We start from the raw sequence: 24,861 nt of genomic DNA on the forward strand, positions 1-24,861 counted from the left end.
GAGCCGTTTTGTTGTTCTCTTTAGATTCTTCCTCATCAACGGCACTCTCTCCTCTCACTCCTTCGTTAACTTCTAAAGAAATCTCCGTTTTAGATCACATCGACGTTATCTAGCGCTGTTAATAAATCTGCGTTTCAGTTTCTTCTCCGTTCGAAATTCCGGATTATCCATTTTCCGATTCGGAAAATCCCAGTTTATGGTAAGTTCATAAATCCTGAAGATTCTCTCTTTTGAATTTTCAAAAACTTGACCGATTCTTTGGTTTTCTTTAATAAAGCAATTTGCATATTGTCGCTTGTCAGTTTTTTCTTTTTCAATTTTTCTGACTAGTAGTAGAAGAGAGTAGATAGTAGAGTTAGGTTTTCACTTGTTGAGGCTTGGCGACAAAATCGAAGAATTTCTTCGATTTTAGATCATTCAGGAGAGAGCTTTTTAGAATTTTACACTGTTCGAATCATCTCGCCGAACATTTCTTCATCAATTTCTGCGCAACTAGGATTCAAGGTTCGTTTCGTGCATTGATTTCTTTACAAATTCGCTCCGTTTATTGGGTATTCCTCGCTCAGTTCCTGTCTCTAGGGTTTCTGGCAGCTTTGTAGATGTTTTTAATTAGGACTTGTTCGATGTTTACTATGATCAAGTCAGAGTTTCTGAATCTCTGAGTTGTACAATATAATTGATCATCTATGCAAATTGCTTGTAAGATTCGGTTGGAACACTCTTTTTTTGCTGGTGCAAAATGTGAATTTTCTCTTAGTCTAGTGCAAAAGATCAGTGTAATTTATAACTTTCCATATACTGATTTGCTTTTTGTATCCCTTGATTCCAGCTGCAATTGTGATAGCATCTCCTTCTGATTGGAGAAACATCAATGAAGAAGCTCTTCTTTTTTAGATCTTCGTCTGGTAATGGAACTGATAAACAGGTTCACTGCGAAAAAGCTGCAGATAGTAAGATGAAAACACAAGCTAGTAATCGGATGGAACAAGAGTTCCATAGTCCCAAGTCACAGGGTCCAGCTCTTAGACGAAGCCTTTCATTGTCCTCGGCAGGATTCCTTTTTGATAAGTTTGGAGAAACTTCCACGAATGACCAAACTACCTCTTCTAAAAGCCAGGATAGGCAGCGGAATCATTCATCTCGGTATGTTTTTAATTACCAATTCTCATTGTTTTGGTGATGTTTGTAATATATTTTTGCTTTCATCTAACTAACGAACAATGTATTGAAAACTATGTGCCAGATGCTTTACTCCAGAAAGACAAGTTAGAGAGAGGCAGTTTGAAGCAGACAAGTTTCAACATGATTCATCTGGGAGTTCGTCAACTTGTTCTAGTAATGTCTCTAGTAAAGTTCTGGACCGTTATATCGATGGAGAAGAGCATTTAGAACAGTGCAAGCAAAAGAGTAGTTCTTCACACAGCGATGTCTCTGGCAGCATAACCCGAAGGAGGCTTCCACCCCGCGTCCAGTGGACAGTCCCCACATCACCATCAGACACTTTAAATGACAAACGAAAGTCCCACTCGTTTAGAGAAGCTAAAGGAACCCGCTTTCGTTCCTCTTCTACTGATTTTGTGGAAAATGGATCGAGGCTTGGATCGCCTCGTTCGCTTGCAAGAAATGTCATTGAAAGACTCTCTCAGACTCATGGCAAGTCAAAGGGGTCAAATCATGAACCCATCACTATTCAAGATGTCTACGGTGGGTCCCTTGATAGAACTTTTGACTCGAGCTCAGATGTCGCAGCCAATGTTTCACTGGCTGAACAGTATGAACCTATGAACGAATATTATGCGCATGGCTATGGAAAGCACCATCAAAATCATATACATGGTAAGAACATGTATAGGTGTATGGAAGAGGATATTGACTCAGAGCTGGAAATGAAAATTAATGAAGCTGAGAAGAGAGTGATATTGTTTTCTGAAGAATTGGAGCAGCAGAGGTGCCTTTCAGACTGTGACTTTGATGTTTCATCTTTGGTTGGGGCGATTAGAAAACTCGAAGATGAGAGGCTCAACTTGGCATCTGAGAATGTAAATCTTTTGCGCTCCCAATTGGTTGAGAGGGCTGCTGCCAGGGAAGAAATGAGACGGGTGAAGTCAGATTGGGACTTGCATATACAGAGAATAGAAAAGGAGAGGAGCGAGTTGCAGGCTGGATTGGAGAAAGAGCTTGATAGAAGGTCAGGTGAGTGGACTTCAAAGCTCGAAAAATTCCAGCTTGAAGAGAGGAAGCTGCGAGAGCGTGTCAGAGAGCTTGCTGAGCAAAATGTCTCACTCCAGAGAGAACTATCGGCTTTCCACGAAAATGAGACAGAGAACAAAGACATGATAACACATTTGGAGAGAAGAGCTGCAGAGCTGACCACGACAGCAGATGAATTGCATGAAGAGAACTCTTATCTTAAGCAAACTCTCTCCCAGTTACAAGAGAGTTACGCAGGTGCTACAGAAGATATTGAATTTTTAAGAAGAAACTTCGAAGAGAAGGATCAAGAATGCAAGGAGTTGCACAAATCAGTTGCTAAGTTTCTGAGAACCTGCACAGAACAAGGGAAGACAATCGAGGGTCTTCGAGATGGGGTCTCCGAGGAGAGTAAAAAGCAACCGTCAGAGAAATTGGACCAGTTGGTCAAGAAATTGCAGGTGGAGCAACTAAGGTTGACAGGGATCGAGCTTTCACTTAGAAGGGAAATGGAATCAATGAAGCTCGAAACTGACTCTCTTCGCCATGAGAATATCTGTCTGTTGAATCGATTGAAAGGAAATGGCGAAGAAATAGACATTACAAGTCTTAAGCTAGAGAATGAGTTGAAGATGCGTATCTGCTACCTGCAAGACCAAGGACTGTCAATGTTAAATGAGAGCAACCAGCTTTGTTACAAGTTACTGAAGTTCATTAAAGGGAAATTAACTCAGTTTCCGGAAATCTGTCAAGACACGGATTCAATGAAGGACGGATTGAGTGAGCAGTTTATCATTGAATCTGAAATGAAAGTCCATGGAATAAGGCGTGGAACTGAAAACCTGAAGAGGAGTTTGCACACGGTAACCAGTGTAGTGGCTTCAAATTCAGAACCATCTTGCTCAAGTACTGGTAGGCCAAAGGAGCAAAGAAAACAATCAGTTGAAGTGAGTTTTTAAATATATGTTCAGTTCTTATTTTCTCTACTACACTTCTCATTTATGTCTTCCCTTGGTTTACAGTATGCGTAGCTAACGTTTTAGCGCCATCTCATTTAGGAAACTATGCGAGCCGAACTGAGAGCTGAGACCCTAGTCACAAGTTTATTACGGGAGAAACTGTATTCCAAGGAACAAGAAATTGAACAGCTGCAAGCAGAACTAGCAGCAGCAGTACGAGGCAATGAGATTCTGAGATGTGAGGTCCAAAGCACTTTAGACAACCTATCAGTGAAGACCCATGAATTAAAAGACCTTAAGCTCCAGGTATAATAATAACCCACTCCCATGTCTGTTTTTGTGGCTCCTGGAATATATTCGGAGCTATGTAAATAACTTCACGTTGATCGTTTTGACATCAGATGTTGAAGAAGGATGAAAACATAAACCGGCTTGAAATAAATCTCCAGGAAGCTGCGAAAGACATAGGGAGCTTGAAAACAGTATTACCAAAGATGTCTGATGAAAGAGAGCAGATATGGAGAGAGTTGAGACAATGCTGTGAGAAAAACATGCTCTTGAACTCAGAGAATGAGACGTTGAAAGGGATGATGGAGAAATTGGAGGAGAAGGTGTTAGAGAAAGAAGGAGAGATCACAATACTACAAGACACAATCGGAAGCAAGCATCTCAACATCCTCGCAAGTCCTGATTTCTTGGTATAATAAGTCTTCTCTGTTCATACTTTTCAGAGTTGTCCAGAATTTGGTTTCTTTCACACCTTTTTACATCGTTTTCGATGATGGGTGGTTATTCTTTGGGACTTATAGATATGATTTTATATTCTTTTTTTTTTCTTTTTGGATTTTTATGAAATGGAAAGTTTGTCAAATTTACCCAACAAATTCATGATAAGTCATATTTTTCAATAATTTTTTTTGTTGAACCCAATATGTTAATTCCGTACATATCTACTTGCCAATCAATATGATGAAATGACAATTGTAAAATAGTACTTAAGAACATCTGCAATGGTTCTTCGAATTCCAATTTTTCCTTCATTTTGACTTTTGAAGATGAAAATGAAGAAATTTTCTTCAATTTTATTTTCAAATTGAAGTAATGAATAGTGTTACTATAAAAAATAGTGAGCCACTATAAATGGTGGAAATCTCCTATTCGAGCAACTAACCAATTCTTCTTCTTGATTCTTACGTCTTCTTCACATACTTACCGGTGGAAGTTTCCTATTTGGACAAATTGGTGATTATCGTCACAAGCAACAACAATAACAAACAATGACATCAATCAGTCAAATCTTTTGGTTTTGTCTTTTCCTAGTGGAACACACAGAGTTAAAACCGTTCTCATTCCTAAACTTTACTCTCTCAATTCTATTAAAGATATTGCAAGAAACAAAACAAAACAAAAACGCAAAATTGAGTCAAACGAATTGGTGGTGGTTATGAGCTCTATCACTGTGGATGGAAGGAAGGAGAGGGATAAACACAAAAGAAGATCAGAGATTTCACCATGTTCATAAGGACAAATCCGTCATTCCATCAGCAAGAACAGTAGACGATCACCATAACATTCAAAGACAAGGGTGACAAAGGAGGAGGCTGTGGTGGGGATGACAGGACTCGTTAGCCATCAGAAACATATAAGACAAGACAAGGATGTGATTATTGGGCCATTGGCTTATGTTTTGTGTTTGTTGTGATGTGCCTCTTAACTCTTAAGTATGTGCTCTCCAAGCCTCTTGAACTCTTTGATTTAGTTTTTAGTAATAGGATTGGACCAAAAAAAAAAAAGATTCTAATAACTATTTACTATTCATGAGTGACAAATTGGATAAGAGTAGTGACCAGATTGTAGAGAATAATATTTCAAAAGTAAAGAAGTATTAAATGTTGAGAAAATAAAAAGTGTGGTACTAATAGAAAATTAAAGGTCAAACCTTTAAAAAGTCAAAAACAAATGGCGAGCGAGACAGGCATAAATTAAAGAAAGTATACGAAAGCAAACAAAAAGAAAAAAAAAAATAAAAAAACAACATAGACACGACGGCCGCAACTGTGTCGCTTATTTTTCTCTCTCTCTCTCTCTAAAAGTCTAAAACCAAATCCAACGTCTCCGTCTCTTCTTCAAACGCGTCTTCTTCTCCTTTATATTTCTCCTCTCTTCGCCTTTTTTTAGTTTCTTTTTCTTTTTATTTGTATTACGAATCTTGCGATTCTTTTCTTCTCTTGCCTCATTGATCTCAATCGAATGATGGATTATTATTCTACGCCAAGTTTTTGAAAATCAAAAGGAACCCTATTCTTTCCATCTATCCTCGATTTTCATCAGGTATTGAATCTCTTCTTCTTTGATTTTTGTTCCATAAACAGATACTCGTTGATCAGATTCATGGGTTATTGTTGAAATCTACTGTAGATTCCTATTGTTGGATGATTTCATTTTATGTTGGGAAAGTTTGGGACTTTATCTTCTTATTCGTATCCTAGATTACTAATTTTTTTCTGTTTTTTTTTAATGGAATGCAGATTAATGTTGTTTGTATTTGTGAATGCGTGTTTGAATTCTGAATCCTGGGTTTCTGGAGTTGGAACTGACGAGAAGATTGGGTCTCATAATATAGTTATAAGCACCGATTTGATGAACGATTTGATAGCTGGTTCTTTTGGTTAGAGAGTGTGATTTTTAAAGCTTAACATGTGAATTATGGTATCTACAACATTTAGGAGAATTGTATATCCTTGTTGGAGGCCTTTTGGCATTGGTGAAGGTTCGATTCCAGGTAGTGATGATACTAATGGCCGCCTCGATGGTCTCTTGTGGTACAAAGATTCCGGTAACCACATCACCGGAGAGTTTTCAATGGCAGTGGTTCAAGCAAACGCTATTCTTGAAGACCATAGTCAATTAGAATCTGGTCCTATTAGCTTGCATGATTCAGGACCCGAAGCTACTTTTGTTGGTGTTTATGATGGTCATGGAGGTCCTGAGGCAGCTCGGTTTGTAAACGAAAGACTCTTTTATCATATGAGGAGGTGCACATCAGAGCAAAGAGGGGTTTCTCCTGATGTGATCACGAGAGCTTTTGTTGCAACGGAGGAGGAATTTCTCGGTGTAGTGCAGGAGCAATGGAAGGACAAGCCACAGATTGCTTCTGTGGGAGCTTGTTGCTTGGTTGGTGTAATCTGTAACGGATTGTTGTATGTTGCAAACGCAGGAGATTCTCGTGTTGTGTTAGGAAGACTGGATAATCCGTTTAAAGAGTTGAAAGCTGTTCAACTATCGTCAGAGCATAACGCAAGTATCGAATCCGTGAGAGATGAGTTGCGTTTGTTGCATCCTAATGATCCGAACATTGTGGTCTTGAAACACAAGGTTTGGCGTGTGAAAGGGATTATACAGGTTTCGAGATCCATTGGTGACGCATACCTAAAGAGAGCAGAGTTTAACGAAGAACCGTTGTTGCCTAAGTTTAGAGTTGCAGAACGTTTTGAGAAGCCAATTATGAGAGCTGAGCCAACGATAACAGTTCATAAGATTCACCCGGAAGATCAGTTTCTTATATTTGCCTCTGATGGTTTATGGGAGCATCTAAGCAACCAAGAAGCAGTTGATATCGTCAATTCTTGTCCACGCAATGTAAGATTCTCACAATCACTCTTCTTGCATCCGTTTTTTCTTCTTTTGTGTTCGGTCTGATCGATCTTGTTGGCATTTTGTGGTGTCTCTTTAGGCTGTGGCTCGGAGGTTAGTGAAAGCTGCATTACAAGTAGCAGCGAAGAAGAGAGAGATGAGATATTCTGATTTGGAGAAGATAGAACGTGGCATCAGGAGACACTTTCACGATGATATTACCGTTATTGTTGTCTTCCTCCACGCTGCAAATTTTGGGATTCGAACTCCGGTCTCTGTCAAAGGAGGTGGTCACCTCTCAGGCAATGCGTTTTTATAGTCTTCTTTTTAATCCTAAAATAAACAAAACAAAAATCTCGTTTTTTTTTTTCGTTTTCCTTTTTTTTTCTGAACTATAATTTGAGTTCTACAGCATTTTGTTTGCTTCTTTCTTTATAAATTTTTTATATATATATATATATCTTTGGTTTGTTCAGAACTCAGATTGTCTGATACTTGTTTAAATTATTTTCTGATCTCAAAATTGTAAATTTTTTCTTCTTTTTTTGTTTCTCCCAAACCATGTTGTGCTTTTAGCTATACGAAAAGAGAAAGTGAAAATAAAATTATAAAATTAAAAAAAAAAATCTCCAAAAATTGGTGAAATGTGGAAAATAATGTAAAACTTGTGGAAGTTAAGTAAACGTTCTCTCATTTGGAGAAGTGAAAACCACTTTCCGGGAAAATCCTAATCGGAGCTGAGAAAACCAAACGGAAGAAAACGCTGAGTGATGATGATGAGTGTCGGAGTGAAAGCTAGCGTGTGCTCTCCTTATTCATCGCTTTCGATATCCTCGAGGGATTTTTCTTTCCCTTCCTCGTCATCTCTCTATGTTGGTAGGAAAATTCTCCGACCAAGCTCCGGTGTTTACCTGAACCGGCGGTGTAATTCCAGTGTACTGGCTGTTATAGAGTCAAGGTAATCAGATTATTACCTTCTGAAGAACTTACAAAGAATACAAATTTCGCTTCTATTGAGACTTTCGATGTTTGTGTGCTGCTCTGTCTCTTGTTATTTTGCAGCCGAGTGCCGGAGCTTGATTCTTCTTCTGAACCAATTCAAGTGTTCGATGGAACGACAAGGTTTGGATTTATAGAATGCTTTGATTTCATTTCTTGTGATCAATCTTGTTGATGAAGAGTTTTGGCTTCTGCGATTTGAAGGTTGTACATAGCTTACACTTGCCCATTTGCTCAGCGTGCGTGGATTGCTCGAAATTACAAGGTTGCATTTGATTATAATTGTATGCTGATTTTATGTAGATATGGAACTAGTTTGATCTAGATCAATCTTGTTGTTGTTGTGCAGGGTCTACAAGACAAGATAGAACTCGTACCGATTGATCTCAAGAACAGGCCTGCTTGGTACAAGGAGAAAGTTTACCCGGCTAACAAGGTCAACTTTTTATTTTAAGCATCTGTGAAAGGATTGAGCTTTAGCAAAACTCCATAGGAGCTATAGAGTTTTCTTCTCTGTTTTATGCAGGTGCCTGCATTAGAGCATAATAACCGAGTGATAGGAGAGAGCCTTGACCTGATTAAGTACATTGACACCAATTTCGAAGGGCCTTCACTTACACCTGATGTGAGTAATGATGAGTTGTTTGTTTTCTTTGAATTCGATTTTATAAATTAAGTGCAACATATATACTTAGAAGAGGTAACATACATGGAACAACGATAGGGTGTAGAGAAGCAAGCAGTCGCTGAGGAGTTACTCTCCTACACCGACTCCTTCTCCAAGGCCGTTAGATCCACATTTAATGGCGCCTATAATGATGCAGCAGGTGATTGTTAGAAGATGAAGATACGTCTTCCTTTTGTGTTTTGCGGATACATTCTTTTCCTTGTGTTTGAATCTTTGTCTTCCATTTCTTCAGATGGTGCATTCGATTACATCGAGCAGGCTCTTTCCAAGTTCAAAGACGGACCTTTCTTCCTTGGCCAATTTAGTTTGGTATTGTCGATTTATCTTCATCAGTTTCTTTAAGCCTTATCCGCTCTTGATTCTGAGTCTAAAATGGGGAATTTTTTTTATAATATACAGGTTGATGTTGCGTATGCTCCATTCATAGGTACATTTCAGATCATCTTAAAGGATGTAATGAACGTGGATATCACATCTAGCCGCCCTAACCTAGCCCTTTGGTTTCAGGTTACACTATTTCTTCGACTTTTGTTATCTTTCAACTAAAGACCAAATCTTTCCCATCTAAGTTTTAGTTCTTCGCCTTCTTGTGCAGGAAATGAACAAGATTGAAGCTTACACAGAAACCCGTCGAGATCCACAAGTTATAGTTGAAAGATACAAGAAACTAATCCAAGCAGAAGGACGTCTCTAAGCAGATAGTTCTCCGGCGTTTCTCCATTTGGTCATATAAGAGAAGATATTGTAACCAAGATTTGTTTTATATATAATTTATATATTGTCTCGGGAAAGGATTAAAATAAAAGCATCTACATGACAGGCAACAACTGTTTTCATCTATCTCAGTGTTCATGAGACCAAGCAAGTCTCTAACTAGAATGAAAATGCACCTGCCGCTTTTCCTTCATTGTCCATCAGATCGTGCTTGTAGCTTCAATAAAACTCAGTGTGAGGCAAGGAGCAACGTGATTCAGAAGAGATATTATACAAAGTCAAACCAAGCCCAGTGCCCAAAGTTGAAAACAGAACTAAAGCATCATAAGAGTCTTATAGTGCTTGCCCAGCTAATTTCATTTTGTATCCAGAGAGAGAAATTAGTCAGCTTTCTTCAAGAAGAAGAGAGGTAGACGTCGCTGAACAAGTCTTCCATTCTATGTGTATATACTGAATGCAAAAAGCTCGAAAAGAAAGTTTCGCTACTTCTTCTTTAGCAGTACTCTCCATATCTTCCTCATATAAACAACTAAAGACCATACAGAGAGCCCTGCAGATACATAGAGTAACACAATGCCCGACGGTAATAGTCTCTCAAAACTGCTATCCCGGCTTGCAAGAAGTATGGTTAGGGCTATCATCTGCGTTGCAGTCTTCCACTTTCCCAAGCTATTTACAGCAACAGCCTAAGAACATCATCATTTCCAGCTATATGAATTAGTAGGAACAGTAACAAACAAAAAGTATTCGAGTATGCTTATGATGGTGACGATAACTTTACCTCTGAAAGCTTGCCGTTTTGAGATGCAGCCCATTCTCTTACTGCTGACATAGTAATCTACAGTGAAAAGTATTACCAAATAGTTTGGAACCGAGAGTCAATAAGTGGCTAAATGCTTAATGATTATCTACGAGTAAGTCAACTTTCTATAACTTACCTCTCTACCAATTATGGCAATTGAAGGTACTGTCACTAACCATGGAACTGGTCCTAAGATAATGGCGTCCATTGGTTTAGTGCACAACAAGATTAATGTAGCTGCTACCATAAGCTGCACACCCACGACATCAATTTAGAAAGGTATATATTTCATTTTTACTTGATACGGCTTGAAATGAGAAAGAAGAATAACAAAACGGATTGCAAAGGAAGAGAGCCTTTCACCTTATCTGCCACTGGGTCCAAAAATGCACCAAACGCAGAACCTAATCTCATCTGAAATGCACATCTCACCGTTAAGCTTCCAGTTTCGAGAGTGGTAAGAAGAATCCAGAGAAACTTAAGATATGCAGAAGCTCAAGGGAGGGTGCAAAATGAAGTACCTTTCGAGCAATATATCCATCAAGCCAGTCTGTAATGGCTGCTGCAATGAAAATACTTGTTGTTGCAGTTTTCCCCCACCAGCAATCAACGTAAAAGGCTACATTCAAACACAAAGAGATGAACATAATCGCAAATGGGATACAATCAAAATGAGTAATACATCATCAGAAGATCCAATTCAGATTATTGATCAAACATGTACGAAAGCTTAAAAATTTCTGGGTAATGGTAAAACGTGAGGTGCTCATAGCTATAAGGTCAATTCAAAAAGAGTTCTCTTTAGATCCTCCACAAACAGGAGAACGAGAGAATCTGTATCCCAATGTCAAATTCAACCAATTCTGATCTGAAAAACGGATTCTACAGAGCCAGAAATATCACAATTGCCTCCTCGTTTAGATCTGATCATGGACAATGACTCCACCATAATTCAGAGTCGAACCCCAAAAAAAAAAAAAACATTTTCGGGAACAAAAATCAAACGTACTCGCGACGAGAATCGGAACGGCAGCTACACGGCCAAGGGTTAATACGGTAGGCAATGTAATCACTTTAGAAGATAGATGTTGAGGTGGCGTCAATGGCGACGAATGGCGATGACGGAGCAAAGAATCTTCGCCACCACCGAATCTGTCCTGATCCACCGCCACGGCGTCTTCTTCACCCATATCCGCCACAAGACCTGATCTGCAAACTCGACGATCCGCCTTTCTCCGACGAAGAGGAAGAGAAGCAACGTAAAGGGCGGTGGCGACACCTCCCCAGAATCCGGAACCCTAAGCCTTTATGGAACGCACAACGGCCAATAATGATGCAGCTTGGAGAGATGCTAACGTGCGCCAACGAGGGAATTAGCGAGCGGGGGACGTAACGTGCGCCGTAGATTGACGTCGACTGACGATTGTTATTGAAGCAAAATATGGTACTTTTTGGCCTTATTATTATGCAGTGGAGCAATTTGGGCCTTGTTTAATTAATTCTATTACCTTATTTAAATCTGTAATTTGATTTTGGTAATTAGACAAAAGTATTTGTATGGGTGTAAATTAAAGTAGATTAAGCTGTGTATTTTTTTTTACAAGTGTTAGAGTTTTTATTGGTTATACGAATAGTTATGTTTTATCGACCGACACACAAGTTAGCTGATTGGATCTTCTTTATTTGTAATATAAATTGAACAATAATTTAGATTTTATAAGATATATACAGTATATATATTAAGTAAACGATGAATATGATGGACAAGTTTGGACTGTTTATACTACTTTGGTCACTGCAACAAATTTTAGAAATATTCAAACTTGGTAGTTAAGCTGAGATATACAAATTATTGCTATCTTTTGGTTATAAAATGTTACGTTAATTAACGCCAAAAAAAAAAATTAGTAATTTGGTTATACTGCATTGCATGAAGTTCCTCGCCACGCTGTCTACAAAATTTTGATCACAATCACAACTGCCATAGCTGTTGATATTCCGCATGTCGATTGTTAGAGAAAATAACGATGAACCTAAATTCAATCCTTGTCCATTTTTAGGGTCTAGTTAATTATTTTTTGTGACAATTACTCAAATTTCTATAGTTCGGACACCTTGAACCATCGAGATAGAAAGCACACATACAAAGTGAGTCTATATGGTGATTACAGATACGAGAATTACCTATTAACAGATGATACATATATGATCTGAACTTCAAGTCCGAATTTTATTCCAAACCACTTTTTAAAAATTTGAAAGATCAACGACCGATGAATCAGCGCCTGTGAATGCCAAAATTGAAAACATCTTTTGACAAATAAAGATTTCCTTATGTGTACTTTTTACAGAAAAAATACTATAATCGATTGCTACTTTCAATCCATTCCTATAAAGTGTGTAAACTTATCTTTAAACTTAAGTTTGACTGGAAAAGAAAACAAAAAGAGAAAGAGTGTGAGCTTAAGAATATCTAAATCCTAACTCCATACAACTTGTATGAGCATTTTCTAACACAATAGTTATCAAAGCTAAATCTGAAAGGTCTAATTGATATTAAAATGTCAAAATACGAAATATAATAGAGTTGTCTGTGATATAAATTTCTCATTTGATTAAACGTAACATGTGAAGCGCATTTGCATTGCTTAAATGATTATATACAAAAATCTAAGACAAGCTTTTTATTTTGTTGTTGCCAGATTTAGTTCCATATAAAAGTCCTTTACCAACTCCTAAAGCAATTATCCTTTACCGACAAGTCGACAACCATTGCAATCCCCACAATTATTAACTTGCATTATTTTTAGATTTCATAAAAATCACCTGAAATATGAATACCTACAAATCGAAGTTTTTCTTGAACGTAATAATGTTCTTTAGTTTTTGATGTTGCAGCATGTAAATAGAGTTATATCATTCCATTACTCGTCTCGCTATAATTTTTTCTTGTTTTAATCAATAAAAATATTAATAGTAGAAAGAGATGAAATGAAAAATACTGTCAAACGCAAAACCATTTGACCTCAATCATCACCGTTTTATAACACTAAAAAGTTCAAACCCGAATTTATCTTTCTTAATGTGGCATTCGATTGTAGAGTATATAAAATAATTATTTAGTTTTAAAAGTTGCAATTGCTACACTAATCGTATACACTATAACCACAAAAAATTTTTTTGTAAACCCCAACAACTACAATTGCACCTACCGGGTTTAAGCGAAAATTACATATTACAGATTTGCAAATGTCGTAAGTGTATTTATTTAACTATTAATAAATTTTACTTGCTAGTTAACTATTCATAACATTTTTTTGTCTTTATTTTTAACATTTGATTGTAATTGACTAACTTAAAACAATTAAGAAAGTGAATTGTTGATATTTATTGGAATCATTTTTTATAATAATTTTCATAAATACTTTTCTTTTATGTAATGCTTTTTTAGTTATTTTTTTTTGTTTTTTATGAATAAAATAACTAACTCAATTAAATAAATTCATATTTTAAGATAACAGGTGTTCTAAACAATGACATATAAGCGTAAATTTGATTTTTGCTAGACATTTTTGACAAATTTCTATGAAATATTGGAAGACAACTATGAAATCACATTCTACATCCAAAATAAGGAAGTAGTTAAAAAGTAAGAATCAAAAAGTTAAAAAGAAACTTTTTTTTTTTTTTAATGAGAGAAAGAAAAAGAAGACGTTTTGGACTGTGTGTCAAGGAATCGACGCAGTCAAATTTCACATGTAATAACCTCGTCGACAATCTCGCCCTTTCCATGTGATTTCCCCACTCCTTCTCTCTCTTCTCTCTCTGCTCTCTCTCTCTCTCTACTGCAACTTCCTCTTCCTCCTCCTCCTTAACTTCAGTCGCGGTATTATGATCAACTAGCTTGGATCTTCTTTTCTTCTCTTCAGGTTCCAACTCTCACCGGACTAGATCTCTTCTTCCCGGTTACTAATGAGGATCGCCGCCGCCTCTTCCAAGCCTCCCAATCCTCTCGTCGCCTTCGAGCACAAGAGGTTTCGCGTTTCCTTCCCCTTCTTCTCTACATTTCTCACATTCTCTTCCTGTTTTATGAACTTGCGCGCTCTCTCTCTCTCTCTCTTTAGCTTTCGTGAGCGAAATATTGTATCTCCGATTACGAGAGCTTAACTGTTCTTAATCTGACTTATCGTTTGCTTGATTTGCATTTTATCAACAATTCGTCCCGATTCTGATGTTCGTTGATCTTGATTTCAAGTACAATCCTAGTGATTCGAATGCGATTTTTTTTTGTGGCATTTGCTCCCAATGTGGCATAATTATCAGTCGAGGCGGTCTTTGATAGCCAATTCGAATGTTCTTAGAGAAATACAAGGAGCTGGGCTTTAACTAAATTTTCATGTGCTGTTCAATTGCTTGACAATTTTGTATCAACGGGTATACATTTCTAGGAAACATGGGGATTTCGTCTGAGTTATAGATGGGATTTTATTTCTCAGTATTATTTTGGGAACTCATATGGCTATTTTTTTTTTACAGGGATTCATATGGATTTCCTGTGAGACCTCAACATGTGCAGAGATACAGAGAATATGCTGATATTTACAAGGTTCTATCTCCATATCTCCTATTTTCTACTCGGGATTTTCATCCACATGAATTGTTGGAACAGTTTGTTTTCACCGTGGTAGTGAGAATGACGATTCCATTTAGAATGACACACCTTAGCTACCAAATGCTTGTAATAAGTTCTTTTTGGTTCTTGGAATGGTCGAAGTGGTTCCTATAATTATTTTCCTAAACAAGCCCCCTAAACTTGTAATGTCACTCTTTGCTTACAAGCAGGAAGAAGAAGAGGAAAGGTCGGACAGGTGGAGCAATTTCTTGGAAGATCATGCAGAATCGACTGAGTCGCCTGCAAACGGATCATCTGATAATAGTCATGCACTGTCTGGTGAAAGTGAGGTTTTAAAAGAAGATCTGCATAAGGATAAGTTGGGTTCTGTTCCCGATAATGCAAGTGAAGAAGAAGGACGCCCCGATTCAGAGAAGACTCTTCACAGAGTGCAATTATGGACTGAGGTCAGACCATCTCTTCGATCAATTGAAGAATTGATGAGTATCCGTGTCAAGAAGAAGGGGGATTTATCAAAAGGCGAGCAAGAGGCTCCAAAGGTGAAATCCTCACCCTCATTTGATGATGCCAAATCTTCCAAGGGAGCATCTGAGAATGATTCTGAAGACGAGTTCTATGATGTTGAGAGGTCGGATGTTCACGATGGTTCTTCTTCAGATGGTACAAGTGTATCTGGCATCCCTGTTGCCGGTGATGCAACTTTTCCAATGTCTACATGTCCCTGGAAGGAAGAACTTGAAGTGCTTATTCGAGGTGGTGTTCCTATGGCTCTGAGGGGGGAGGTAAAGATTCTTCTCATGCCTACAGTGCTACCTTGTCTTTCTATTTTATATCATGCTCTAGCTTTTCCATCTATAGTTCGATATCCTTATCTCTTTTACTTCTATCAACAACATTTCAGCTATGGCAAGCATTTGTGGGTGTGAGGAAACGACGCAGCAAAGATTATTACCAAAACCTTCTTGCTGCTGATAGTTGTGGAAACAGCATAGATCAGGAGGATACGCAGCATGTTGATGATAAAGGCTCGAATGCAGAAGCCCTTGCTGCCGTAGAAAAATGGAAAGGACAGATAGAAAAGGTGGTACTCTAAAATTTATTCAGCATTGACCCTCACTATCTAGTGGTGCAGTGTTGGATTATGCTGAAATTGATCAGAGTTCTTACGCCGTTGCTTATATCAAGTACAGGACTTGCCTCGGACATTTCCAGGTCATCCTGCCCTGGATGATGATGGTAGAAATGCTCTCCGGCGTTTGCTTACTGCTTATGCTAGGCATAATCCTTCTGTTGGGTACTGTCAGGTATTTGTTCTTAACCAATATCAATTGGTTCTTAACCAATATCATAATTCTTTTTTTTAGTACCGAGACATGGTAAATTAAGATTAATATCTTGTCTATATATACCATCTGCAGGCTATGAATTTCTTTGCTGCGCTTTTATTGCTTTTGATGCCCGAAGAGAATGCCTTTTGGTATGTTCCCAAACTAGATGAATCTATCATCTCCAAGTCCTAATATTGTTTTTCCGTGAATATCGAACTCCTTGGCTCTGTGTTTAGTTTTTATATCTATCACTTTCATTTTCTTCTGGTTGAATTAACTGTTGTTAGGCTTCCTTATTTCTCCTCTTTTATCTAAACCGACGTCCTTGCTAACTAAATTCTTATGATTTTTAGGGCACTGACAGGAATCATTGATGATTACTTCAATGGTTATTATTCAGAAGAAATGATTGAGTCCCAGGTGATCATATGAGTTGCCTGTCTATACATTTGCACAGATTTTAGGGCAGACAGGTGATATGACATCTTTTCTACCAAAAATTCTGTTTGTTAATGTTACTGTATCTTGTATTCCTAATTTCAGGTCGATCAACTAGTTCTGGAAGAGTTAGTTCGAGAAAGATTTCCTAAATTGGGTTAGTACATTCACAGATTTCTTGTTCATCTTACCAAAACGCTCACAGTTAGCTCTAATGCTCTGCATTTTTTTGTAATGTCTACAGTTCATCATCTGGATTATCTTGGAGTGCAAGTGGCTTGGGTTACAGGGCCATGGTTTCTTTCCATCTTCATGAATATGCTTCCATGGGAAAGTGGTCAGGTTTTAAACATTGGAGTTAAAGCTTTCTTGTTTAAAATTGGGAACTGAGTAACTAACAATTTGTAATGACAATCTGTTTATATTTGATCATCTTTCTCTTTAAATTTTGGGACTGAGAACCCATTTTCTTTCTAAATGTTCGGCTACTTGATTACAGTTCTTAGAGTCTGGGATGTGCTTCTCTTTGAAGGAAATCGTGTTATGCTTTTCAGAACGGCACTCGCATTGATGGAACTATATGGTACTTGATTAAAACTAGCAGACTTTCAATTTAAGTGATATGTTTTGTGGACCTCCTGAATGCAGCAGTGTCATCATCGAGACTGCCCTAACTTGTGCTTTAATTCACCTCAGGTCCTGCATTAGTTACAACAAAGGATGCTGGAGACGCTGTTACTTTGCTACAATCATTGACTGGATCAACATTTGATAGTAGCCAACTCGTTTTAACTGCTTGCATGGGTTACCAAAATGTACAAGAAATTAGATTGCAAGAGTTGCGAAGCAAGCATAGGCCAGCGGTGATAGCTGCCCTTGAGGAAAGATCAAAGGGGCTTCAAGCTTTTAGGGATTCTAAGGGCCTTGCCTCCAAATTATATAGTTTTAAGCAAGACCCAAAATCTGTTTTGGTGGATTCGGGCAAAGCCTCATTGACAAATGGGAGTTTGTCTCGATCCGAGTCAGGATCAAGTAATGCAGATGAAGTGTTAGTTAGCCTAACTGGGGATGGAGAGGTAGATTCTGTTCAAGATCTTCAAGCGCAGGTAATTTTTCTCGTCCTTTCTGGTGGCTTGGAGATGTTCCCCTTAGTACACTTGAATACTAGATAATTATATCTCGTGAAAAGGTAGAAAAGATCACTTGACACCTACAGTCATGGTGCCCTTCTGAAAGTTGACTGATCACTTCTCCAGGTTTTGTGGTTGAAGGCTGAAGTTTGCAAGTTGCTTGAAGAGAAAAGATCAGCTCTTCTTAGGTTAGTCTATTTGCTCAAATATATAAGTGGATACTAAACGTTGTGAACTTTATGTCTCCTCGTTATTCCTCAATATGTGATGTATCCCGATCTTCCTATTTTATGGTAGAGCTGAAGAGTTGGAGATTGCTCTCATGGAGATCGTCAAGCAAGACAATCGGCGTCAATTGAGTGCCAAGGTATTCCCATAACCTTGCCATTTGACAGTTCGTTTCCCAGTTAAGCATATTAACTCGCATTATGTTATTTGTTTCTTCATCCATCTTCTGAACACGAACACTACTTTCTCAATCACTTGTGAATACCATCTCTATGCTGATCGAATTCGAAGGCTCATCCGTGATATGTTAGTTTGAGAGTCATAAGATGTCAAATGCTGCTTGTTATGAATGTGAACATCAGGTGGAGGAGTTAGAGCAAGAGATAGCCGAAGTTCAGAGACTGCTCTCTGATAAGCAGGAACAAGAAGGTGCAATGCTACAGGTTTGAATTTGCATAGCCAATTTGTTTTTTTTTTTTTTTTATCGCTGATACATTTGCTGAGATGAGTTGATACTTATGAAGGTCCTGATGCGGGTGGAGCAAGAGCAGAAGGTAACAGAAGATGCACGAAGATTTGCTGAGCAGGATGCAGCAGCGCAGAGGTATGCTGCTCAAGTCTTGCAGGTAAAAGAGTTCGCACTGACTCCTACTTACACAAATGTGGCTTGGCTATTAAGTTTTACTGTCTCTGGTTATAGCTGTGACACGCCTCTCATGGAGTAGAGTTACACATTAGTTTTTTGGAAAATAATCTACAGTATATTATCCGTATTAACACTTGTCTGTATGTTTCAAATGTTACACTATTTCGTCTTCTGTTTTTTTTTTTTTTTTTTTTGGGGGTCTCTTCCTCCTATTATCTTAGATAAACAAAAATTAATTGGTCTAGGAAAAATATGAGGAAGCTGTTGCTGCACTCGCTGAGATGGAGAAGAGAGCGGTGATGGCAGAGTCCATGCTTGAAGCGACTTTGCAGTATCAATCTGGCCAACTGAAAGCACAGCCTTCACCACGGTGTGTTCTTTTTTACCTGAGACAAACAAATTGTGTACATAACTATTAACATTCGATGCGTTTATGACTCATGACCTGTATGTTAAATTGGGGTATACACATATATATAGGCAGCTGAACCAAGATTCATCTGCCAAAAACATCAATGATCAGTTACCAGAACCTCCTCAAAGCAGGATCAGTTTGCTAGCACGTCCATTTGGACTAGGGTGGCGCGACAAGAACAAGGTTAGTCTTCTTCTTACACCTCAATATTTTTTTGTTCAAAACCAAAAACATTTTCTTCAGTTAACGCACCTTCCTCATCATATACGAGCTGAAATCAAGTAGTGTCATTTAACAAAGTCACTAACCCGCGATTTGCAGAACACAGCACCTGAAAAAACTGTTGAGCATGTTGTTAATGAGGAGAAGCCATCAGCAGAGGAAAAAGAGACCGACTCTGAACCAAAAGACGCTAAACTCCAAGACACTTCCTAGAGTATAAGTAGTAATCCTTGTAGCTCTCTTTTCCACTAAATCTTCAAATACTAGTAGGTAAAATTCTCCTACGTTTAGCCTCAATAGCGTCTCAGTCACCTTTTATTAATTTGGAATGAAGTTTTGGACATAACTTTTCAAATATATTCATTTGGTTGTTGGTTTGGTAAGCATATAAAAAATAATGAGTTTTGAGGAGGTGAGATATATAAGTCATGAATGGTGTATACTGTATAGTATAATTTGATGTGTTATCAAACTAGTAGTATTCTCCAGATTCCACAGATTTATCATTAATGATCAAATGGTTGAGCATTTTGTGCTCCGTAATGCTGATTTCTTCAAAAACATTCGTGCGACAATCAGCTAACCTCACAAAAATGTAAGTCAATTACAGCTTCGAGACAAAAGAAAGAAGAAAAGAACCAATTTCATCAAATAAACCAAAACTGGATTAACCAAAACCGGCAAGGTAACAAAAATGGATTAAAACTTCGGAAACAAGAGGGTTCTATTTCTCTCATACAAACTTAAAACACAATTTCGCATGGTCCTATTAAAAACAAACATATTCTAATGATAGCTTACGCCTTCACCATTTATAACCTCTCCAATGCGATACGCAACATAGTCTCCATTATTGGCTTCTCCAAGTATTCTCGATGCTGCCTCTGGGCTAACAACCAACACCATCCCTATTCCCAGGTTAAACGTCCTTCGCATTTCACTGTCTTCTATATTCCCAGACTGTATAATAACAACCAAAAACAATCAAAACACTTGAAGTATAACACATACGTAAAGTGTATCTTGAATGATTATCTGATTGTCTCATATCATTCATTACCTGTTGGATCCATTTGAACAATGGTGGAAGTTCCCATGCATCGGTGTGAATAACAGCACCCAATCCATCAGGGAAGACTCTGGGAATGTTGTCTGTGAAACCTCCACCTGTTATATGAGCTATCCCTTTCACTCCTCCTTTACTGATTATGTCAAGTACCTGCGGATAGAGAGAAAGAGATAGTGTCATGGACTTAATTAACAAATGTGATGGAATTTGTTTCTTGTTGACAAGAAAAGAAACCTGTTTCACATAAATGATAGTGGGTGCCATTAAAGCTTCACCAAGAGTAGTTGATCCACCTGGAAGCTCATCTTTCAGCGAAAGACCGCTTCGAGCCACGACCCTGCAACGATTGTGGTCTTTTAGTTTTATTCAATGAATATAGTCAATAGTTTAGTGTCATATCTTCCACTAACTTACTTTCTTACTAAAGAAAAACCATTGGAATGAACGCCACTAGAAGGGAGGCCAATAAGAACATCTCCAGCCACTATGTTCTTCCCGTTTATAACAGATTCTTTCTTCACTATGCCTACTGCAAACCCACTTAGATCATACTCACCTTCTGCATAGAAGTCAGGCATCTCTGCAGTCTAAAAACAACCGAAACAAGATTATGGAACAATGCAGCAGTCTTAAAAGCTAGGAATTGGGTTTAACTCTAAAACATACCTCTCCACCTAAAAGAGCACAGCCTGACTGCTCACAACCATCGACAATACCTTTAATAACCTGAGAAAGAAAAGCACAATGTTACGTTCTACATCAATATCATGTACTAGAGCAAGACCGAAGTGGGAAGAGATGAAACAAATTAGACACCTTTTCTGCAAGGTCTACATCAAGACGACTAGTAGCAAAGTAATCTAGGAAAAACAGAGGCTTAGCACCAGAAGTAACAATATCATTCACACTCATAGCGACCTGAAACAAGAACAAAAACGATGAGTGTCTTTTGTAGGCGAGCATTAATAGAGTCACAAAGGACAGATTTTTTGTGTTACCAAGTCGATTCCAATGGTGTGATGAATTCCAGTCTCGAAAGCCAACTTAAGTTTAGTCCCTACACCATCCGTACCAGCTACGAGAAAAGAATCACCTTCACTCAAACAAAGCCACACAGCTCAGTGATTAGTATAAGAGTAATCCAAACCATGGAAATTATAAAAAAAAACGAAACTTTTCAACATATTAAAGGTGAAATTTTGCAGTATACATTACCTAGTGGAAAGAGACCACCGAAACCGCCGATTCCAGGAGCCATCTTGGCGATTCGTTTAACGAGCTCAGTTCCAGCATCGATATCAACACCAGAATCTTTGTAATTGAGACTCTCGGCGTCGTCGTCTTTTTTAGACATGGATAAAACACAGGGAGCCCTTGTCCTTGTTCTCGGCGTCTGAGGAAAGCTGATGGAGAGAGGTTTCGGCGACGATGTAACGGAGGAGAAACGGTATCGATTGATGGAACCGGAGGAGAAGGAAGTGTCGAGGGACGAGAAGCAGCGAGAAGATGACTGCAAAATCCGAGCTTCCATGGCTTAAACAGTAATAATACAACAAGAGTAGAGTAATTAACACAGGTCAAGTGAACAAGATAAGTAACAGAGAGGAATCAGCAATGAAAAGAAGAGAGAATTCGACAAGGTTTAAAGAAAAGGAAGAGTAAAGAGAGAAAAGAGTTACCTGAGAGAGGCTGAGATTGAGACTTAAGTGAGTCTGAGGCGACGCCGAGAAGGGACTGAGCAAGACTTTGTGTCCGAGCGAGAGTAAAATGAGAGTGAGAGAGAGGAAGCCTAAAATAAATTAAAACAAAAAAAAGGTTTTAAACCCTAATAACACCACCTAATTACTTGTTTTTTTCGTTTTCTATTTCTTTTTTGGTTTTTTATCTTACACGATAAACACCCTGAACAGTGCCGACCAAAAAAAAAAAAAAACACCCTGAACAGCAACTACTAGAATCTATCATCAAAAAATAAAAACTACTTAGAATGACACTAATCTTAACTAAAGAAAAAGAAAAAGGTCCATATTTCAACTAAAACATGTTTCCTTTAATTATAGTTGGATCCACCATCTTCATAGTTTTTTTATAGAAGAAAGCTTTGGAGCGGTTATTTAATCAAAAATCGTAACACTGGGACATTTTTATTCTCTTGAAGCGTAGATAGCATTAGCTTTTTTTTGGTATATAATCTTTACTTCCATTTCCAATCGCTTTCTCAATCAACTTCTTTTGCAAGACAAACAAACAAACAAAAAGGCTAGGAAACACCAGTTGCAACATTTTAAAACAATAATAAATAAAGAAACACACACAGTCATACATATATAAATATTATCAACGTACTAATTCACATCAAAAGCCTTTTATCCATCTTTTCCTTCTTCTTCTACTTCTTCACTTGTTCCATTCCTAAAATCACAACCAAACCAATCGAACACATTATCACAACTTTGTTTTCTTGGATTCAATCCAAAACTTGTAAAGATACATGATATACGAAGAGCCTTGAAGCTTACCTCCACGTTGATGTTAGGTTCTGAGTTTTTCCTGTCGAGTTGCAGATTTTCCAGCGCCTCTGAAGCTTCCATTACATCTTCCTTCGCATCTTCACTGTCATATCTCCAACTTTGTTCGCCTTCTCTTCGGTCTGAACAACCTCATTTAAATATTTCAGATATCATGAAACAGAGATAATCAATTCAGTAAAAATTAGATTGGGAAATGATGACTCACCTGATGCTTGAGATGCAGAAATAGACCTGCACATTAATTTAGTGATAAGTAAATCAAAGCACGTCAGACTCAGAATCAACATGAAAGAGTAAAGATACTTGGATTTGGCATAACATGGTGTTAGAGATATCATGTATACCTTCGTTGAGGAGGTAAGCTATCAGAAGCAGATGATCTGCGAGGAGGATTTCTGGACTCATGGCTTGATGAGGACTCGTTTTCTGACTCCCTCCTTGAACTACCACCCATGGCCTGTGTTATGTTCTGAGATTCAATAACCAAATATAGGTAGATCATCACTAACTACGCCTGAGGAGAATACAGCAAGACAAATGATAATGGTTTTACTATGAAAGGATGTGAAGAGAACTTTAGGCTTAGAATTCACCAAACTTGTTTCTGAAATCTCTGAAGAATTCTAATCTCGAACTAAGACACTCTATTTACTTACAAAGTACCAAGATTCTCTGTAAGTTAGCGTTTATAAAGCCTGCATGTAACCAACATGCATTTGCTCATCTTCACTTACAGAATAGGAACTGAAACAACGTACTAGATGGTGGACTATTGCAATTTATTTCAAGTATCGTTGTAAAGCTTGTATAATTCAGTTGTCCTCTAAACTGGAGACATCTTCACAGGGTAAGATAGGAAGAAAGAAGTACCTCGAACCCTTCAAGAACATCCAGAAGGAGTGGGCCACTATCTCCACTTCTGTTGAGCTCATAGCCATTGTTGCTACTAAAGTCGCGTATCTCAGACTTCCAAGAATCTTTTGGCTTTGCATAGGTTTTCAGGCGGAATGTAGATCACCATATCAGTGAGAAAAGTTCATCTACAATTCTCTAAATGAAAGATGTAAAAAATAGTCCAAAGAAAAGGAGTTCCAATTGAATACCAAATTGCATTCTGGTTGATAAACTTTGAGCGTATGATTTAGTTGCGCCCAGTCCAAGTATTCACAAATCAATGCAGATAGCAACCTGCCTGCATTTCAACATTTTTAAAGGTGAGCAAGATGACCCTACTCAACTATACATAATAACCTCAATGTTCATATTTCGTAAACAAAGAAGCAAGCAAAGTTTCGGCCTTGACGCGATATCATCCTGACAAAATATGGCAGGTCTAAGAGCCAAAGTCTCCAAACCAAGACATGCCATTTAGATCAGAATCATGCATGAAGGATGAAAGTGAGCAGGATAAAACATGAGAAAGACCTTTAGGAGAAGCATGAAGCTGCCTTGCACGATCATTGCAGCTTCCCAACAAAGCTGGAGGAAGCCCTTCGTTGTTCTCGATCACTCGATCCTCTTCTTCTATTGCCTCAAACACACTCGCACGGAGCTCAGCCTGCACAGCAACCGAACTTATCAGCTGAAATAATAAACTCCAGAACAATGCAAAAGATTACAATTTGCATTCACATTTAAGGAAATTGATAAACGAGAAGACCTAATTACTAAAATACGAAGTAATTTGGAATCAACAACTGAAGTTATCGACATTAAAGGCTACAACTTTTTGACAGACTCAGATTCCAGATGCATAAGTAAAATTAAAATCATCGAAATTCTGCAGATATTTGAACAATTAGCCAAGGATCTGGAATCAGGAACCCTAGACAAGTTTTTATTTTTTTTTAACTCAACAGAGGAGCTAATGGAAAGCGAGCGAGTAATGTATGAATCGCAGGAACAAGACGAGAAAAAAAAGTTTACCCGGATCTTAGCGAGAACACCTTTCTTCTCAAGGGTTCGAGTGACCAAAGTCTTGAGATCCATCATCTCTCTAGTATAATCGTCCATTACAGATTCCTGCTGATGCAATCTCGGCTTTTGGTCACCGGAAAATTGTGACAATGCTTCTCGGAGAGAAGAAGTCGTTTGAAAACTCGAAATAAAAAAAATATTCAAAAAAATTTATTCTACCATTTTTTTCCTTTCTAAAACAAAATGTAGAGTTGATTCTTCTACTGAATATTGTATTACTAAACAAACAAAGTTAAAAAGTTTAAAAAAATGATATGGT

The 24,861-nt window shown here is 37.9% G+C and overlaps 7 protein-coding genes across 9 annotated transcripts; 4 read left to right on the top strand and 3 right to left on the bottom strand.

Annotated features, from left to right (window-relative positions):
- The first annotated feature begins 24 nt into the window (after positions 1-24).
- On the top strand, positions 25-4,021 carry LOC18020796 (227 kDa spindle- and centromere-associated protein). 2 transcript variants are annotated; one of them, XM_006403433.2, is made up of 5 exons: positions 25-199; positions 830-1,143; positions 1,244-3,137; positions 3,249-3,455; positions 3,551-4,021. In XM_006403433.2, exons 2-5 carry the CDS (start codon positions 872-874, stop codon positions 3,851-3,853), a joined length of 2,676 nt encoding a protein of 891 aa, XP_006403496.1. In that variant the 5' UTR covers positions 25-199; positions 830-871; the 3' UTR covers positions 3,854-4,021. The 2 variants fall into 2 exon arrangements, with proteins under 2 accessions (XP_006403496.1, XP_024013781.1); XM_024158013.1 differs by lacking the exon at positions 25-199 and adding an exon at positions 350-504.
- A 1,223-nt stretch (positions 4,022-5,244) lies between these two features.
- Positions 5,245-7,289, top strand: LOC18020797 (probable protein phosphatase 2C 48). The gene is made up of 3 exons (XM_006403434.2): positions 5,245-5,480; positions 5,678-6,788; positions 6,883-7,289. The coding sequence occupies exons 2-3, from the start codon at positions 5,856-5,858 to the stop codon at positions 7,099-7,101; spliced, it is 1,152 nt and encodes a 383-aa protein (XP_006403497.1). The 5' UTR covers positions 5,245-5,480; positions 5,678-5,855; the 3' UTR covers positions 7,102-7,289.
- Positions 7,290-7,446: 157 nt separating this feature from the next.
- LOC18020798 (glutathione S-transferase L2, chloroplastic) lies at positions 7,447-9,260 on the top strand. The gene is made up of 9 exons (XM_006403435.2): positions 7,447-7,740; positions 7,845-7,904; positions 7,986-8,046; positions 8,131-8,217; positions 8,308-8,406; positions 8,506-8,608; positions 8,702-8,778; positions 8,869-8,976; positions 9,065-9,260. The coding sequence occupies exons 1-9, from the start codon at positions 7,553-7,555 to the stop codon at positions 9,161-9,163; spliced, it is 882 nt and encodes a 293-aa protein (XP_006403498.1). The 5' UTR covers positions 7,447-7,552; the 3' UTR covers positions 9,164-9,260.
- Positions 9,212-11,365, bottom strand: LOC18020799 (CDP-diacylglycerol--glycerol-3-phosphate 3-phosphatidyltransferase 2). Its single transcript, XM_006403436.2, has 6 exons — positions 10,995-11,365; positions 10,507-10,604; positions 10,349-10,399; positions 10,122-10,235; positions 9,965-10,021; positions 9,212-9,869 (listed from the first exon to the last, which is right to left on the bottom strand). The coding sequence occupies exons 1-6, from the start codon at positions 11,173-11,175 to the stop codon at positions 9,666-9,668; spliced, it is 705 nt and encodes a 234-aa protein (XP_006403499.1). The 5' UTR covers positions 11,176-11,365; the 3' UTR covers positions 9,212-9,665.
- A 2,407-nt stretch (positions 11,366-13,772) lies between these two features.
- Positions 13,773-19,466, top strand: LOC18020800 (rab GTPase-activating protein 1). Its single transcript, XM_024157735.1, has 18 exons — positions 13,773-14,019; positions 14,522-14,591; positions 14,828-15,400; positions 15,520-15,699; positions 15,809-15,922; positions 16,037-16,095; positions 16,300-16,366; positions 16,490-16,541; positions 16,629-16,721; positions 16,884-16,967; positions 17,081-17,490; positions 17,641-17,702; positions 17,812-17,881; positions 18,105-18,185; positions 18,267-18,368; positions 18,634-18,758; positions 18,869-18,986; positions 19,125-19,466. The coding sequence occupies exons 1-18, from the start codon at positions 13,958-13,960 to the stop codon at positions 19,236-19,238; spliced, it is 2,436 nt and encodes an 811-aa protein (XP_024013503.1). The 5' UTR covers positions 13,773-13,957; the 3' UTR covers positions 19,239-19,466.
- Positions 19,467-19,674: 208 nt separating this feature from the next.
- LOC18020801 (phosphoribosylformylglycinamidine cyclo-ligase, chloroplastic) lies at positions 19,675-21,879 on the bottom strand. The gene is made up of 9 exons (XM_006403441.2): positions 21,774-21,879; positions 21,310-21,627; positions 21,093-21,187; positions 20,911-21,012; positions 20,761-20,820; positions 20,509-20,681; positions 20,329-20,431; positions 20,086-20,244; positions 19,675-19,985 (listed from the first exon to the last, which is right to left on the bottom strand). Exons 2-9 carry the CDS (start codon positions 21,623-21,625, stop codon positions 19,812-19,814), a joined length of 1,182 nt encoding a protein of 393 aa, XP_006403504.1. The 5' UTR covers positions 21,626-21,627; positions 21,774-21,879; the 3' UTR covers positions 19,675-19,811.
- Positions 21,880-22,312: 433 nt separating this feature from the next.
- LOC18020802 (protein TONNEAU 1b) lies at positions 22,313-24,759 on the bottom strand. Of its 2 annotated transcripts, none has more exons than XM_006403442.2 (8): positions 24,552-24,759; positions 24,051-24,183; positions 23,729-23,817; positions 23,496-23,609; positions 22,970-23,082; positions 22,831-22,856; positions 22,614-22,744; positions 22,313-22,506 (listed from the first exon to the last, which is right to left on the bottom strand). In XM_006403442.2, exons 1-8 carry the CDS (start codon positions 24,636-24,638, stop codon positions 22,492-22,494), a joined length of 708 nt encoding a protein of 235 aa, XP_006403505.1. In that variant the 5' UTR covers positions 24,639-24,759; the 3' UTR covers positions 22,313-22,491. The 2 variants fall into 2 exon arrangements, with proteins under 2 accessions (XP_006403505.1, XP_006403506.1); XM_006403443.2 differs by having other exon boundaries at positions 22,970-23,094.
- Positions 24,760-24,861: the final 102 nt, after the last annotated feature.

Source organism: Eutrema salsugineum, unplaced genomic scaffold (genome assembly GCF_000478725.1).
Source record: "Eutrema salsugineum unplaced genomic scaffold, Eutsalg1_0 scaffold_16, whole genome shotgun sequence".
Lineage (NCBI taxonomy): Eukaryota > Viridiplantae > Streptophyta > Magnoliopsida > Brassicales > Brassicaceae > Eutrema > Eutrema salsugineum.

Coding starts and splice junctions, on each gene's coding strand:
- LOC18020796 (XM_006403433.2), top strand. CDS start 872: ATGAAGAAGCTCTTCTTTTTTAGATCTTCGTCTGGTAATGGAACTGAT. Junction 1,144..1,243: donor CAGCGGAATCATTCATCTCG/GTATGTTTTTAA, acceptor ACTATGTGCCAG/ATGCTTTACTCCAGAAAGAC. Junction 3,138..3,248: donor AAAGAAAACAATCAGTTGAA/GTGAGTTTTTAA, acceptor CATCTCATTTAG/GAAACTATGCGAGCCGAACT.
- LOC18020797 (XM_006403434.2), top strand. CDS start 5,856: ATGGTATCTACAACATTTAGGAGAATTGTATATCCTTGTTGGAGGCCT. Junction 6,789..6,882: donor TCAATTCTTGTCCACGCAAT/GTAAGATTCTCA, acceptor GTGTCTCTTTAG/GCTGTGGCTCGGAGGTTAGT.
- LOC18020798 (XM_006403435.2), top strand. CDS start 7,553: ATGATGATGAGTGTCGGAGTGAAAGCTAGCGTGTGCTCTCCTTATTCA. Junction 7,905..7,985: donor GTGTTCGATGGAACGACAAG/GTTTGGATTTAT, acceptor TGCGATTTGAAG/GTTGTACATAGCTTACACTT. Junction 8,779..8,868: donor TCCTTGGCCAATTTAGTTTG/GTATTGTCGATT, acceptor TATAATATACAG/GTTGATGTTGCGTATGCTCC.
- LOC18020799 (XM_006403436.2), bottom strand. CDS start 11,175: ATGGGTGAAGAAGACGCCGTGGCGGTGGATCAGGACAGATTCGGTGGT. Junction 10,236..10,348: donor TGGACCCAGTGGCAGATAAG/GTGAAAGGCTCT, acceptor GTGGGTGTGCAG/CTTATGGTAGCAGCTACATT. Junction 9,870..9,964: donor AAAACGGCAAGCTTTCAGAG/GTAAAGTTATCG, acceptor TGATGTTCTTAG/GCTGTTGCTGTAAATAGCTT.
- LOC18020800 (XM_024157735.1), top strand. CDS start 13,958: ATGAGGATCGCCGCCGCCTCTTCCAAGCCTCCCAATCCTCTCGTCGCC. Junction 16,968..17,080: donor CGCATTGATGGAACTATATG/GTACTTGATTAA, acceptor AATTCACCTCAG/GTCCTGCATTAGTTACAACA. Junction 18,369..18,633: donor ATGCTGCTCAAGTCTTGCAG/GTAAAAGAGTTC, acceptor TAATTGGTCTAG/GAAAAATATGAGGAAGCTGT.
- LOC18020801 (XM_006403441.2), bottom strand. CDS start 21,625: ATGGAAGCTCGGATTTTGCAGTCATCTTCTCGCTGCTTCTCGTCCCTC. Junction 21,013..21,092: donor ACACCATTGGAATCGACTTG/GTAACACAAAAA, acceptor TTCTTGTTTCAG/GTCGCTATGAGTGTGAATGA. Junction 20,245..20,328: donor CTATCATTTATGTGAAACAG/GTTTCTTTTCTT, acceptor CTCTATCCGCAG/GTACTTGACATAATCAGTAA.
- LOC18020802 (XM_006403443.2), bottom strand. CDS start 24,638: ATGGACGATTATACTAGAGAGATGATGGATCTCAAGACTTTGGTCACT. Junction 22,857..22,969: donor AGCTTACCTCCTCAACGAAG/GTATACATGATA, acceptor ATTAATGTGCAG/GTCTATTTCTGCATCTCAAG. Junction 22,745..22,830: donor TTCTGCATCTCAAGCATCAG/GTGAGTCATCAT, acceptor GAGGTTGTTCAG/ACCGAAGAGAAGGCGAACAA.